Genomic DNA, 14,235 nt, shown 5'->3' with positions numbered 1-14,235 from the left:
TTGGTTTTTCTTTTCTTTTCTTTTCTTTTCTTTTCTTTTCTTTTCTTTTCTTTTCTTTTCTTTTCTTTTCTTTTCTTTTCTTTTCTTTTCTTTTCTTTTCTTTTCTTTTCTTCTTTTCTTCTCTTTTCTTCTCTTTTCTTTTCTTCTCTTTTCTTCTCTTGTTTATATATTCAATCTTTGAAATACAGAAAACAGAAAATGTGATTCTACTGGATGGCATGATTCAGTCTGGATGTGAATGCAATTAAAATTTCATAATATTTAAGCTCTCAGCAGGATCCTGAAAAACAAATTGCCTATGTACTTTGAATGTGTTCAGCCTTTACACTTTCTGATGAAAGCCAACTTCTTCATGGTTTTGTGAAAAGTTGAAAGGAGAGACCGTGTCTGCTGATACATCACTTTCCTGTTCTGCAGTTTGCATCACACTTTTGATGTAGCATTTCCTGCTACATTTGCTTTCTTGAGAATTATGAGGTGCTTGGTTCTGCCGTATGTCATTGGGAAATTTTGAAATATATGTTTAAATTAGATTTTTTTGTAGTGTACAGTATTACAGTATTAACACTAATTAATTACAGTATTAACCTTGTTGGGAAAGGGCCTTGAAGATACAAACTCTTTTTTCCAACTTCCATGCTAAGCTGTTCGGCCAGTACAGGTGAGACTGTAATTTGGTTTTCAGTTCCTCATGTTTCTATTTTGAGAACAAGAGCCTCAAAAGAAACACCTCAGCTTCAGGTACTCCTTAGAACAATCACAATTTTTTTGAGGAAGCTGAGACTGTAAAACATTGCTACAGTATCTGTGAAAGCTGTTCTTTCTCCTCCCTATCCCAGCGTGGGAGTCTGATGTAGATTGACAAGCAGTCTTTTGACCAGGAGCAGTAATATTACCACATATGTACTGTCCTCAAACTCTCTAACAGTTGCATACTAGTTAGATTTCTATAATTAGCTGCCCTGCAACCTACTAAACAAATGTAGTGTTGTGTCTGTACATGAGTGATAGGAGATGAAATGAATGTATAACTCTATCACTAACTATATAAAAAAGTATTAATCAAGTTACAGTGGAGAGTCTGGACCACTGAGCACATTATAAATGCATCTGTCACTGATACTCACTTAAACCTTCCTGAGCAAAGTAAAAGCTGACTTTCTTTGTAGACAGATACCCTTTTGGCCAGGATACTGCTAATGGTATTTTTATTGTCCTGTTCAGCAATGACTTTACTTAAGTCAGCATCCCATGTTTCCCAGGCTAAACACCTGTAAAGACCATTGCCTTGTTTCCTGGAGGCCTCTGTTTAAATTCCTGTGATCATGAAATGAAGAGTTAATTTAACATGGAAAATGTAATAGTGGTTTGAAAGAGGAAGTTCTTGTTGATTAGGCATCATCTGCAGGTTTGTGTGTTTGGAGCTGCAGCATGTTACCAGGAAGTAAATGATTCATTAAAAAAAAACCCAAACTAAAAAAAAAAAAAAAAAAAAAAGTGTGTAGAGAAGATGCAGAACTGAGCTTCCTCTTAAATTTGAAAAAGATACAAAATTCTTCCTTTTCACTTGCTACGGAAAAAAGTCCCCCTGAACTGTTTTTCCTAAGTTCATGCTAACTTGAGCATAGGCAAAGAATTTAGACACTTCAACTCTTCGGAATTTTGTGTTATGCAGATAAAGTGAAATTATTTCTCTATTCTCAAGGCATTTCTTTTTGAAAGATTTATGTGTATTTAGGCTTTACATTATGTGAAGAGTATACATTAAATGGAAGCCTTTTCATTTTGGTGAATGATTTTGATAAATGAAGCAGTAGACACTCATATGTTTTCACAGAAATCTGTCTCGCACTTGCACTTCTCCTGGGTTTGAGGAGTGTGAGGCTGATGACTCCATAGTGCAGAATCTGCCTGAAAGAGATTTCTCTTTCTGCTTCATCTCAAACCTTTGTTAGCCAGTGCTGGCATCATCTAATTGTCATTGCTACTAGCCCAATGCTTTTTTTTTCTTAGGATCTTTTGTGATCTGATTCCTTAATTTTCCTCCTTTACCTGAAGTTTAAAGGGTTAATGATAGAGACTTTTTGTTTCCTTTTTTTTTCTTCTTAGCTCATGTCACAATGCCTTTTTCTGCTCTGAGTTCTGTATCTTTCCCAGAGTGCTGTATTAAAATAGCTTTGCTTTTATGCACTCATTATGTGAAAGTTTGCCATTTGTATCTCAATCCAAAATAGGACAAACAACAACTGTTGTTATAGAATTAATAAGCTTTTCCTTGCATAAATGTCATAATCACACACCTAGTACAGCAGAAGATATAATAATGTCTCCGATTTCTTATGATCAATACAAAAATATTTTTGTAAGAAATACCACTTCTAGTATTTTATTTTAAATTGTATTTGTCTCTTGTGAAGAAATATGTGGGCATTTTCTCTTTTTTCCTCCCCTCTCCCTTCACATTATATCAGATGGTTTGGGCAACTTTTCATCCTGCTTTTTTAGAATGTACCTTTTTATATAAATGCAACATGACAATTTCTAGTGGTAGTGGACAAAAGTAGCAAAATGACATGCTGGTTGCCTTAAAGGGTGTTATTTTCTGTGTTTCTATTTAGCTAAGACAGCTTGACAGTTAAAAATCTAATCTTCTTCAACTTGTAGATTCAAGATGCTGCAAGTCAAGGCTTGAAATTTGTTGGAATTATACCTCAGTACCATTCCCAAAAGAACTGCCTTGTCAGCGCCTCCCTGACACCTGCCAGTAACAACTCTGTGCAATCAAGAGATAATAAAAATGTTTCAAATTACCCCGAGGATCATGCTTCACCGGATGGCGAGAAAACAGACAGCACTGATGGATGCAGTTCTCCAGCACAGAGTGAGCGAAGTGCTGACCATTGTGCCACATCCAGAGAGGGCTGTAGAGGTGAAGGACAGGCTACTGAAGAGCTGAATTCCAAGTCTGTGAAGGGAAGTGAAGAACAGTCTCAGCATGAGAACCTGAGTGTGAGAGAAGCAGCAGACAAGACGAATGGATGTGCAGAGAATGAAACGCCAGCACGATGTTTAAAACCACTTACTGGCAGTAAGTACTGCAGTGACCTCTTGTACATAAAAGCCAAGTTAAAATTGCCTCAATTACGTTCCCAGCTTCTTTTTGGGGGGTGGGGGTGCAGGGGGGACATTGCCACTGAGGTAGTGAAGACAAGATGCCCCAAATGAGCCACTTAACCTGATTTCAGCATGGTTACTCAGTTCACAGCAACTGAGCAGGAGTCAGATGGCAAAGGAAGAGATGATATAAGCAGGTGCAGCTTTGTTGTGGCCCATATGTATGCCTGAGTGTGAAGACTTATTTTAGTCTGCTGTTCAGCTGAATTGGTTCATTTCTGTATTTGTTGCCATACCCTGAGAGCTCTTGATCTTTGTGTCCTTTTTGTGTGTTTGAATAAAAAGCCCTGTTAATCTGCCTGACAAGCTTTTGCAGCTATAGAAGGAATAATTCACAAAGACTTAGCACAGTTAGCCCCTTTGTAGCAGGTGAACAGATAGCTGGAATTAAACCACCTCAGGAGCAGCATGAATATATGTGATCTGGACTCTAAAGTCTCCTAGTATCCTACAGTCAGTGTGGGGGTCAGTGCTCCACTCAGAATTGTAATAACTGGAAAACAGCCGTTATTTTTGTTAATGACTCATGTTTGCTAATTCATAATAAAATTTTTGTCATGGGGCTCATAATAATTTGGCTTCCAGTTACCTTTTTTTTTTTTTTCTTTAAGATTTTACCCATATACTAGTTTTATTTCTTTCATTTCTTTAACAGATTTTTCCTCAGGTGGGCTTTACACTTTTTAAATGTCATTTTGTGCCATCGAAGACCACAAGTTTCAGCTGAGATCTAAAATACCCTTCTTAAGGTGTTGCTCAAAGGTTACTTCCATAGCAGGAACTGTAGTTCAAAAATGGATGTAGATCAGAGTAATTTAGAAAACCAAAAGGAAAAATACTCTTGCTCAGTTTCCACTTTAAGTCTCAAAATACATTTCTTTTCTATGTTTGTTTAAATACAAGAAAACCATGTTTACACTCATTTGTCTTACTGCTTTCCTTAATTTCTTTACAGGCTACAAATCTATGCGGGGGGATGTGGGTGGAATTTCTAAAGTTGGTACTGTCCTTGACTTTAATTTTTCCCTATTCTCTGGACTTTTCATAGACTCAGTCAAACAATCCTATTCCCTTGGGAATTTTGTATATAGGACCCAGAATGACTTTGCATTGTACTCCTTGGATTATTGTCTTGGTTTCCGTTGCAGTTTGGTGTAGTTAGCTTTTGGACCCAATTTGCATCACACTCTAGTAACTTCCAGCATAATTTCTTCATTGTTTTTGGGCCAGGGAGCTTCCAGAGAAGGGTCAAAGCTTAGCTGTTGTTTGAACAGTCCCTTCTCTTCTACAGCCTCAGAGGTGGGCTGTCCCAACACTATAATTTTATGCATAATACCTCTCTTAATTTTTTAGCTAAAAATTAGTTATCTGCAAGTCTAACCAGATCAGTTCTTTCTCTTTTTTATATGTTATCTTTGAGAGAGTTAACTTAGCAAGTTTAATCACCTCTTTGATGCTATTCCTCTCCTTACTGAACACTGAAATTCTTTTGCTACAAGTAATCATGTTCTTAATATTTCTGCATAATGTGAAGCTGATCACCTCCAGTCTTCCCAAATTTTGTCTGTGACACCCCAAGATTGCTGCTGATTTGCCAGAAAAGAGGGTTTATTTAAAAAAATGTTTTTAGCTTCCTCATTTGTCTTCCTTTGAGTGCTTTTTAGCTTTATTTTTCATGCATTTTTTTAATTGCTCAGTTATGCAAATACTTTCCAAGACTGAAGGTCTGAGAAGGCAGTTTTATGTGATAGCTCATCTAAAGTAGAATTTTTCCAAATCCTCTACAACACTGCTGATTTCTTTATTACTCTTGAATGAATTTTTGTTATTACAGCACTCCCTTTTCCTCCCATGGAAAATGTATTTCAGTTTTTGGCACCAGTTCTCCATCCTTCCTTGGGAGTGTGAAGATTGAAAGCATCAGGTGATTGTTTTTCTTCCCTACGTATTCCATGGGAAGTTACCACTCTTGAACTGCTTCTCCCCTACATAAAACTTCAGGAAAAAAAAATTCCGTACTATTTGTGGGATCTCTAATATGTTATTTATGTTAGGTTTTATACTATTCAAGTGTTATTTTTATGCTTCTTCAGTTGATTCCTGAATGTTTTGCAGTGCTCATTCACTTCTCTCATTTTTAAAAGGCTTTTCAACACAATATTGAAAAATATTTGCCTGGGAGCAAGGCACAGATATTCCAATAGTATGTCCAAAAGTGCTGTGTTACTTAGAACCAAACTTAGAAGGGTGTCTTTGGCCATGCTTGAGGATTTGGGGTCACTGGTGAAAACTCTTGTCAGTAGTGACTTGGGTTAAACAACACCTTCCACTAGACCAGGTTGTCCAGGGATGGGGCAGTCACAACTTCCCTGAGCAATCTCTTCCAGGGCCTCACCACCCTTACCATGAAGAATTTCTCCCTAATACCTAATTTAACCTGCCCTCTTTCAGTCTGTAGCCATAACCCCATGTCCTATCACTACATGCCTGGCACAAAGTCTCTCTTCAACTCTCTTGTAGGCTCCCTTCAGATACTGGAAGGTTGCCCCGAGTCTTTTCCAGACTGAACAGCCCAAATTTTCTCAGACTTTCCTCATAGGAAAGGTGCCTCATTCCTCTAATCATCTTTCTGGCCCTCTCTGGACCCATTGCAAATGTTCTTCCTGTGCTGGGAGCCCAGAGCTGGATGCAGTGCTCCAGGTGGGGTCTCACCAGAGCCGAGCAGAGGGGCAGAATCCCCTCCTTGCCCCGGCTGGCCACTCTGCTTTGGATGAAGCCCAGGATAGGCTTGCTCAGGCTGTGAACACACATTGCTGGGTCGTGTCCACCTTCTCATATCAGTGTCTAAATATGCACCAGAAAGATCTCCTTTTCCAACAAAAGACTCTTCTGGGGGTCAGAATCAAAATAATGAGAGAAGTGTTCTGTGTATGCTTTTCTGAGGAAGGATTATCATAATTTCATTCTTTCTAAACAAGTGGTGAACAGCAAGAGGATTTACACTAATGTTTATTCCTTTCTACTCTATTTAAAATATAGTTCATGTCTGAGATCATGAAGTCTCTTTTGATGTTGGTTATGAGCTTCCAGCTCTTCTCTTCAAGTGCTCCCAGCCTGTTTCTGAGCCTCTCCCCTTCTGATATCTTTTTCAATTTACACACTGCTTCTTGCTCAGTGATGTTTGTTAGAGGACAATCTTAACATTTCTCTTGATATCTCTTTCTTTGCTTTTGCTTGAGGTTAGAACCTAATAGCTTGGAAATAAGAGGAGCTTAGTGAGTGAAGGGATTTCATGTAAAGTCTTTACTTTTCATATTAATATATTTGGGGAGAATTTTTTGGCATTTGAAAGTCAACAGAAATTCTACCATTGATTTCCATGTTCATTAAAAAGTAAAATGACAATGTCCAAAAATTTTATTGGTTATTTTAATTATGGTTATACCCTTCTGAGAAGGATATCTGCTTTTAAAGTTGATTCCAGTTTAGGGCTGTGAAAGCTCAGCTTTGTTGTCAGCAATGACTTTTTTTCCTGTAGTAACTGCTCATAAAATATACTGGAGGAGACATGGAAAAGAGTCTAGAAGATGTGCTAATTTTTAAGACCCTTCACAATTCCATTTTTAAAATTCATTTGCTGTTGTGTTAATGTCTCACCTTGGCTCAGATCCAGAGTAAATCAACAAAGCAGCTACCAGAGTGTCTACATGAATGATTCATTGCATTTTCTTGAGATGAGACTGCCATTGGCTTTTTCCATGCTGTTGTGTTATCAAAACTGAGTTATTTAATACTTTAATGGCCATGATTTCCAGAATGCAATTCCTTCTAAATTTGCAGTAAGATTTCATGTTTGAGCTGATGATTCCCGTGGAGGAATGTTGCATTAGTATTCAGGTATTTCTGTCTTTAAATGCTTTATTATCAACAGTGAATCCATTGTGAGTAAGAAACACTGTAAAAGCAAGCAAAATACTGTATTGGGTCTCGAGAGAGTCCTGCAGAAGTGTGTTAAGGAGATAACCACATCCCAAAAAATTTTTTGCTGTTGCACAGTGTAATTAGGCAAGGGCAGACAGTGGGTTGTGCATTGTTTTAGGTGAAATTTTATGATGTGGTTGTTGCATTATTCCATATTTTTACTCTTTGGTAGAAGCAGAGGTCTTCGCTCTCTTCAACAAGCCCCAAACTCCACAAAAATGCAGCCAGTACTATACAGTGACTATCCCTATGAGGATCTCCAGGAATGGGCAGACTGTCAACAGTTTAGAAGCAAATTGGCTGGAGCACATGACAGATCACTTCAGGAAAGGAGGCTCACTGGTAAACGCCATCTTCAGCCTTGGAATGGTAAATGGTATGGAAATTACAGAAAGCATTATGCTGTGATTATTTTCCTTTCTCCTCTAATGGAGGTCATTATCTTTGAAGAGAAGTTATTTGGGAGGTGCTTTAATATAGAGACTTGAGGCAGATTTGTATTAGATCAACCTCTTTGTGAAATGGAATGAAAGTACAGAAAATATTTTGGCATTTGAATAAGGAAAACAGATCATGTATTGTGTTTTTATAAACATACTAGAGATGATTTTGTAATTGCAGAAATATACAGAGTTAATAAACAGTACCAACTAAAGTGAATTAAACTAATAAGATTGCAAAACAGAGGACATAAATAGAAGGGTGACTTTGCTGTCCAACCAGACACTGCATCTGGTTCTGATTGCAGACCGGTGCAAGGACTCAAGTTTTATCTGGCCAACGAGGAATCAATTAATTCCAGTTCTTGCAGAGATCCTTTCCACCTGGATGGCACACTGGTTTACAGAATTGTCCTCTATGTTTGTTTCGTCTTACCTATGAGTGATGGATAAATGTCTGTTTTAATTTAAGAAGATTAAAAATCCCAGATTTTTGCATGTTGTGAAGGAGTGGCAGTGGGTCCAGCTTAGTACTGTAGCCAGTCTGTACCACACTCTTGGCCATCATGGCTTTGAAGGCAAGCCTGTTGTACAGAGAAAAACTTGGGTGCATAGATCCAAGAGAATAACCAGGGAGCCATGAGAGCAATTCAAGGGAAGTACTTGAACATAAAAATGTTGAGGTTGCAGCTGGATTAATTTTATTGGAAAATTATGTGACTGGTATACTTCATGGTTAAAGTGCTTATGGCTGAATCATTCGCCTAATTTTGGTTTGGTTTGCATTTTTCAAAAGGACTGTGGTAACCCAGAGATTGCACATTCCTACTAAGATTAGTTGGTTTATGCATCAAAATTATAGGGGAGCTGCTTCCAGAGCATCTTCTTACTGTTGGTCTGAATTCCAGAACCCAGGATAAAAAACAGGAATATGACTCAGTTCTGGTAAAAGTCAATCAGGAAATTAACAGGCAATCCTAATTTTTCATTTTACAAACAAGTAGCAAAAAAAGAGAAGGTCTAAAGTTCAGCTGGTGGAATGCTTTCACACAGCTTCCTGGAAAGCCTTGTAATTGCTGGTTGACTCGCTTAAAAACAAATGGTCATTTACTTTATGTATATAAATTGCACAGAGGCAAAGCTAATTGGCTCTATCAGGCTCAGTTATCAGACTCAGTGGTTTTTTTAAATAAAATCTGCTTGTCAGTTTGCTCTAAAATGTTTTAAACACAGCATTTTCCCATTATTTAAACTTTTAGAGTTCATTTACATAGCAGAGCCCTGTGGGAGGTTCATGTACTTGGATACCAGAGTGAGGAGTGCTGGATCACTGCCTGTGGACATAGCTAGAGTAGGCTTGAATACTGGCAATAAAGTTTCAATGCAAACAGGACAACAAATTATGTAAAAGTGGACAGATTCAGGATTAAGTTAGATTAGCGATTGAAGAACAATTAATAAACATTTTTATTAGCATTTTGGGGTTACAGGAAGAACAAGTTTTGAAATCAAAAAGCTGAAGCAAGGTTTCTGAATGTGTATTATGCTTTTAGAAGAACATTTACTAAGAGTATCTCTAAGTTGCTATTAATTGTAGTTAAACGTTTTATCATTTAAATCGTAAGTTTTTTCTATGCTGCAGAGAAATGGAACAGCTTTGTCACTCATATGCCAGTCAGTATCAAACAACACAAGGTAGGCACAAGAGGAGAAGTAGAGGTCTGAGGGCTTCTCAGCTCCTTACTTTTTTCTAGACTTCTATGGCAGCCTGTCCAGCTCTTCATATCTAGTCTTATTCACTGATTAATCCTCTTCCAAATTAAGGTAGTATCAGCATACTTTGTTTAATTGGTTATATCACATTTCTTTGTTCTGGGGGCTGGTTTTCTTTTTGGCTTAAAGTATGAATTCATTATTTTGCTTATTAGACTTAAAAGCGGGGTTATTATCTTGTTCTTTTCCCCCTTGTCCTTGGAATACCCAATGAAGTGAAGATTTCCAGATTGTCAGTAGTCATAAATCTGTTTCTTCCTTCTGCTAACAGTTTAATAATTAGTCTTTAAAGGAGTTTTAAAGTTCACGGGTAACAATTGTTTCTTTTTGCTTATTGTACCAGATAATTATAAACAGAAATATAACACAATTGCTGATCACAATATGTAAACCATGCAGAGTTACACCATACATTAAATGTATTCAGATTTTGCTGGTAAGTTAGAAACAGTAGATTGCTTGATCCTTGAATGTTCTCTTGTTGGCAGATAATAGTTATTTATTTAAATTTGCATCTCAGTTACTTGCTGGTGTTTTCCATCCAGCTCATGTGATTGATAATTCTGCCTGTAGTCCCAGGTGTAAACTGATCCTGCCTAGTGATCTAAAGTGACCATAGGAATTCACCCTTGCCCTCTTCTAGTGCGAATGGAGTCTGTAGCAGCAAGCTACAGATTACTACCAAATGGAAAGGAAGTAACAGGTGGGTCTTCTTCTTTCCTGTAACAGCAGGTCTCCAATCAGCGCTGTGAGAAGGCAGGAAGAGTCAAACCTCTGCAAGGTTATATTTTGATGTCTTAACAGAGTAATCACAAGCCTGTTCATCTTCAGTTGTTTTGAACTGCAGCTCTTTAAGTGCCTAGCATTTTTGTATTTGTTGTACTGTTCTTTCTGCGAATTTTCTGCCTTTCAAACCTAGAAAAAGAAAAAGGCAGCCAACCAGCCAGAAAACACTGACAGTACTTAAACACAAAGCAAAAGAAACAAAACGTGACTTTCTTGGAAGAAGAAAGTAGTCAGGTTTTTAAGAGAGTCCGACTGATTGTCTCTGTCATCTGTCTCTGACAGAGATGAGCCGGCGATGCCTTTGACCGATTATTGTCACCTTAGCCACAGAAGTACTGGGATTTTTATCATCCATATGGAATTATTTTCTCTGTGTGTGCTGAAGGTGAAAAGATTCAGAAGGGGAGAGGAATGCAAATATGCAGCAAAGGCAGACATTCAGGTCACGTGCCCCGTAAAGCCACAGAGAGCTAGTTTTCCTCATTGAGAGCAACAGCAGCCTAAAGGTTAGTTTTCCTCGATAAGGAGAATTTGTAGTTCAAAGACAACAGGGGGAAAATTGTCGCCTGCCAAGACAGCTGTCATGGTAAAGTAAGTAATCTTTTCCCATATACCTCCTGTAAATCAGAAGCAAGAACATCAAAATACGTTTTTGTCAATTGAGCTACATCAAATATTTATACAACCCAGTGAAAATAGCTTTTTGTGCACAGTAGGAAACCTTAATAAAAGATGCAGTGGTAATGGAACATTTTCAGAGGAAGGACATTGATTGTAACCTCTACTTTTGGAGCCTTTTCTTTAAGAAAGAGTGAAAAGATTGGGAAATTCAAGAGTTGAGATTGGGAAGGGATACTACAAACAGCAAAGCCAAAATGTTTTGTTTTATTGGCATTTCTTACTGCACTGTTGCAAATGGATGAATATTTGGAATTTCTAACAAACTTTTTAACCTGGGCTATATTCCAGGAGCTGAGTCTTGTTAAACAGGATTTTAACAGAGGAGACTACAACTGCATCAGAATAAGGAAATATTTTATGTAGCAAGCAGTGAAAACTGGAAAGACCAACTTACCATCTAAAGCTTTAGATGACTGATCTTTGTAGGCAGGTTAGGTAACATCCAACTGAATAAATGGATCTGTGAAGTCTGCTCTGCAGGAATCTGTGTATGAGTTGTCACCCAAAAGTGCCAATATAATCAATGGAAATCTAGGCTTGGACTGATACAGTCAGTAGGATTCGTGTTGTGATCCACCTCATCCTACATGAGGATGTACAAAATAGATCAGATACGTCTCGGTAAGACTGAGATACTTGGTGCTTCCTTTGCCTTAGTCTTCACAGACACAGCAAAGGTTGCACCTGTCTGTTAAAAAAAAAAGGCCAAAAGGACAAACCAGGGACCTCCAGGTGGTCAGCCTCACTTCGTTTCTGGCTGGATCACTGAGTAGGTCCTCTTGGAACTCGTGGACACATAAAGGAGAGGACAGTGATTGGGGACATTCAGCATGGATTTAACAAAAGTAGAACATACTTGAAACTGATTGTCCTCTGTGATAAAATTATCATTTGTGGGTGAAGAGAAAAGCAGCAGATGTCATTTTGGGTGAATTCATCAAGGGAGTTTGGCAGTGGCTCCCACAATATTTTTGTATTCAAGTTAGGACCATGCAGCCTAGATGGGTAAAAATCTGGTTACACGGCTAGACTCAGAGGGTCGAGGTTAATAAGTCACAGTTTACCTGGAGTAAAAAGTGGAGTACCACAGAGGTCTCTCCTGGGGCCTGTTGTGTTTAACAATTTTATCAGTGATGCACAGGAGGCAACGAGGCTTACTTTTGTCAAAATTGTGAATGATCCTATACTCAGGAGACAGCTGATACGCCTCAGAACTGGACTGCTGTCCAGAGGAACCTGGGCAGGCTGGAAAAACATGACAGCAGGAGCTGTTGGAAATTCCATGAGGACAAATGCCCTGCCTCTGGAAAGGGAGAAGCTCTTTCACTAATCCAGGCTGGGGACAGCCTAGCTGGGTAGCAGCTCTGTTGAAAGGTCCAGGGGAATTTTAGATGGCAGCAAGCTGAAGATGAACCAGCACTTGAGAAAGTTAGTTCAGCCTGGAGAAAGGACAGCTTTGGGGGACCTAACAATGCCTGGCAGTGCCTATGAGAAGACAGTCAAAAAGGTGGATCCAGACCCCTGATGGTGGTGTGTGGTAGGAGGATTGGAAAAAATATACCTAAATTGAAATAAGAGAGGTCCTTTTTGGATATAAAAAATCACTTTCTCATCATGAAAACAGTCACTCTCTGGAAGAGGCTGCTCAGGAAGTTGTGCCATCTCCATTCTTGGAGATTTTGAAGATGTAACTGGATAAAGCCATGAGCAGAATGGTCTGCAGTTGTATTGAACCTGCTTTGAGCATATGGTTGGACTGGAGACTTCCTGGAGGTCTCCATCCAGCTGAATTGTTCTGTGATTCTATGAAACTGTTGGATCAGGTGCATCTCATCTAGTGGCCAGCTCTAGAACATGTGACTGTCAGCTTAAGTTGCTCTTAGATCTAGAGCCCTGTGTGATAAAGGTACTGCAGACTCAGTGCATCTGGCTGTTTGTTTGTCCTTCCACACCTCTGTGTAAGAGCTTCCCTGAAATTCCTGCTGATCCTGACAGCATAGCATGGGTTGTAATTGCCTTTTCTTCCAAACATGACGCTGCTAGCTTTCTCTCTGCTGCATTCTCCTCTCTCCCATTGTTCTCAGCATCCCAAATGCTTCACATGCAAAGGAATTCATGATCCAATTATTCTTTCCTGTGCACCCCTTTTTCTCTGGAAGTGTAGTATATGAGCTGTAAAAGGTAAAATGTGCAGCCAAGGTGTGAGATGTGAGAACTGGCAGGTGTGCATTCATGGCATGAATGTTTAAAACACCGTGGCACAACTGGTAGAGAGAGGAGGTTGGTTCTGGTTGAGAGGGCAATCTCAGTGATTGTCATCAACCAGTTTCTGTAGAGTTTTGCACCAGCATCACTGTTGAACAAACACAGTTCTTTACATTTGCAGCTGTCTTTCCATTATCCTTTTCCCCTTCCAGTTTTCTCATTTTCCATGGGTTTCTTTACTAGCAAAAAAACCCATTAAAAATCAATGGATTGTATGATTGATGGGTGTAGCCTTCAACAGTAATCATTGTACATCCAACAAAGAAGCAAAATCTTAGAATCCTTTAGGTTGGAAAAGGCCTTTAGAATCACGAGTCCAACCATAAACTCAGCACTGCCAAGTGGAGTTTCTGCTGCCTGTAGGGTCTCCCGAGCTCAGCTATTGGTTTCTAAAACATTGCATATGTGCCATCGTGTTCACATATGTGGAAGCTGTGAATTGCATGAGTGGAATGTTCAGCAGAGTGAAACATAAAGGATGATTTACGAGTGAGTGTAAACACACGCCTGCTGATTGTGTTGTGATCGCTTATTAATTAGCTGGCAAACACGGGGCGGGGGGAGAGCTCAAGCTGCAGTTGTGCCAACAGTGTGACACTGAATTTCATTAAGAGAATTCACAATACAGAAGCAGTGCACTGGTGCTGTATAAAGCTGTCCTGGCAAGATCTGGATGTCTGTGTCTAGCAGGGATCTGCTTTCAGTCTTAGGTGCTGCCCTGTCATCCCTGCTTTGGAAAATTAAAGGACTATTTGTACATTAGCATCCTGAAATAGATTTGGATATGGATTTGGGTGTTGGAATGTGATATTTCACAGAAATTGAGCTGGTTCCCCCTTTGTAGTGTCAGGTCTAACAAAGTGCTGTTTTTGAATGAAATCCAGTAATTAAATCTTGGACCCTTTGGTATGTGGCAAGCTTGCTGTCCCTGTGTTTTCAAACCTGTAACCCAGCTACTTAGTGATCTGGCCTGTTATTTCACAACAAAATGTCTGTTCTTCTCACTTGGATGAGAAATCTGTCTGGATGACAGGAGTTACTGCTTTGTAGTCCAGCTCATCCACCTTGGAGCAATGTGTAATCCTGGCTTGCTGTAGTGGTGAGGAGTCTTCGGCTCTCTTTATTTTAAATAGAG

The 14,235-nt window shown here is 39.0% G+C and overlaps 1 protein-coding gene across 4 annotated transcripts in view; it reads left to right on the top strand.

The window, feature by feature from the left end:
• Positions 1-14,235, top strand: part of RFTN1 (raftlin, lipid raft linker 1) — a 96,352-nt gene that overhangs the window by 61,898 nt on the left and 20,219 nt on the right. For 3 of the 4 annotated variants that reach the window (XM_038128553.1, XM_038128552.1, XM_038128551.1), the window contains exons 5-6: positions 2,665-3,088; positions 7,328-7,531. In XM_038128553.1, coding sequence (XP_037984481.1) covers positions 2,665-3,088; positions 7,328-7,531 — 628 coding nt within the window. The remainder of the gene's footprint in view (positions 1-2,664; positions 3,089-7,327; positions 7,532-14,235) is intronic. The other variant, XM_038128554.1, reaches the window with a different exon arrangement.

Source organism: Motacilla alba, chromosome 2, assembly GCF_015832195.1.
Source record: "Motacilla alba alba isolate MOTALB_02 chromosome 2, Motacilla_alba_V1.0_pri, whole genome shotgun sequence".
Taxonomy (NCBI): Eukaryota; Metazoa; Chordata; class Aves; order Passeriformes; family Motacillidae; genus Motacilla; species Motacilla alba.
The sequence above is the reverse complement of the archived record's forward strand: the minus strand, read 5'-3'. Positions and strand labels throughout refer to the sequence as shown.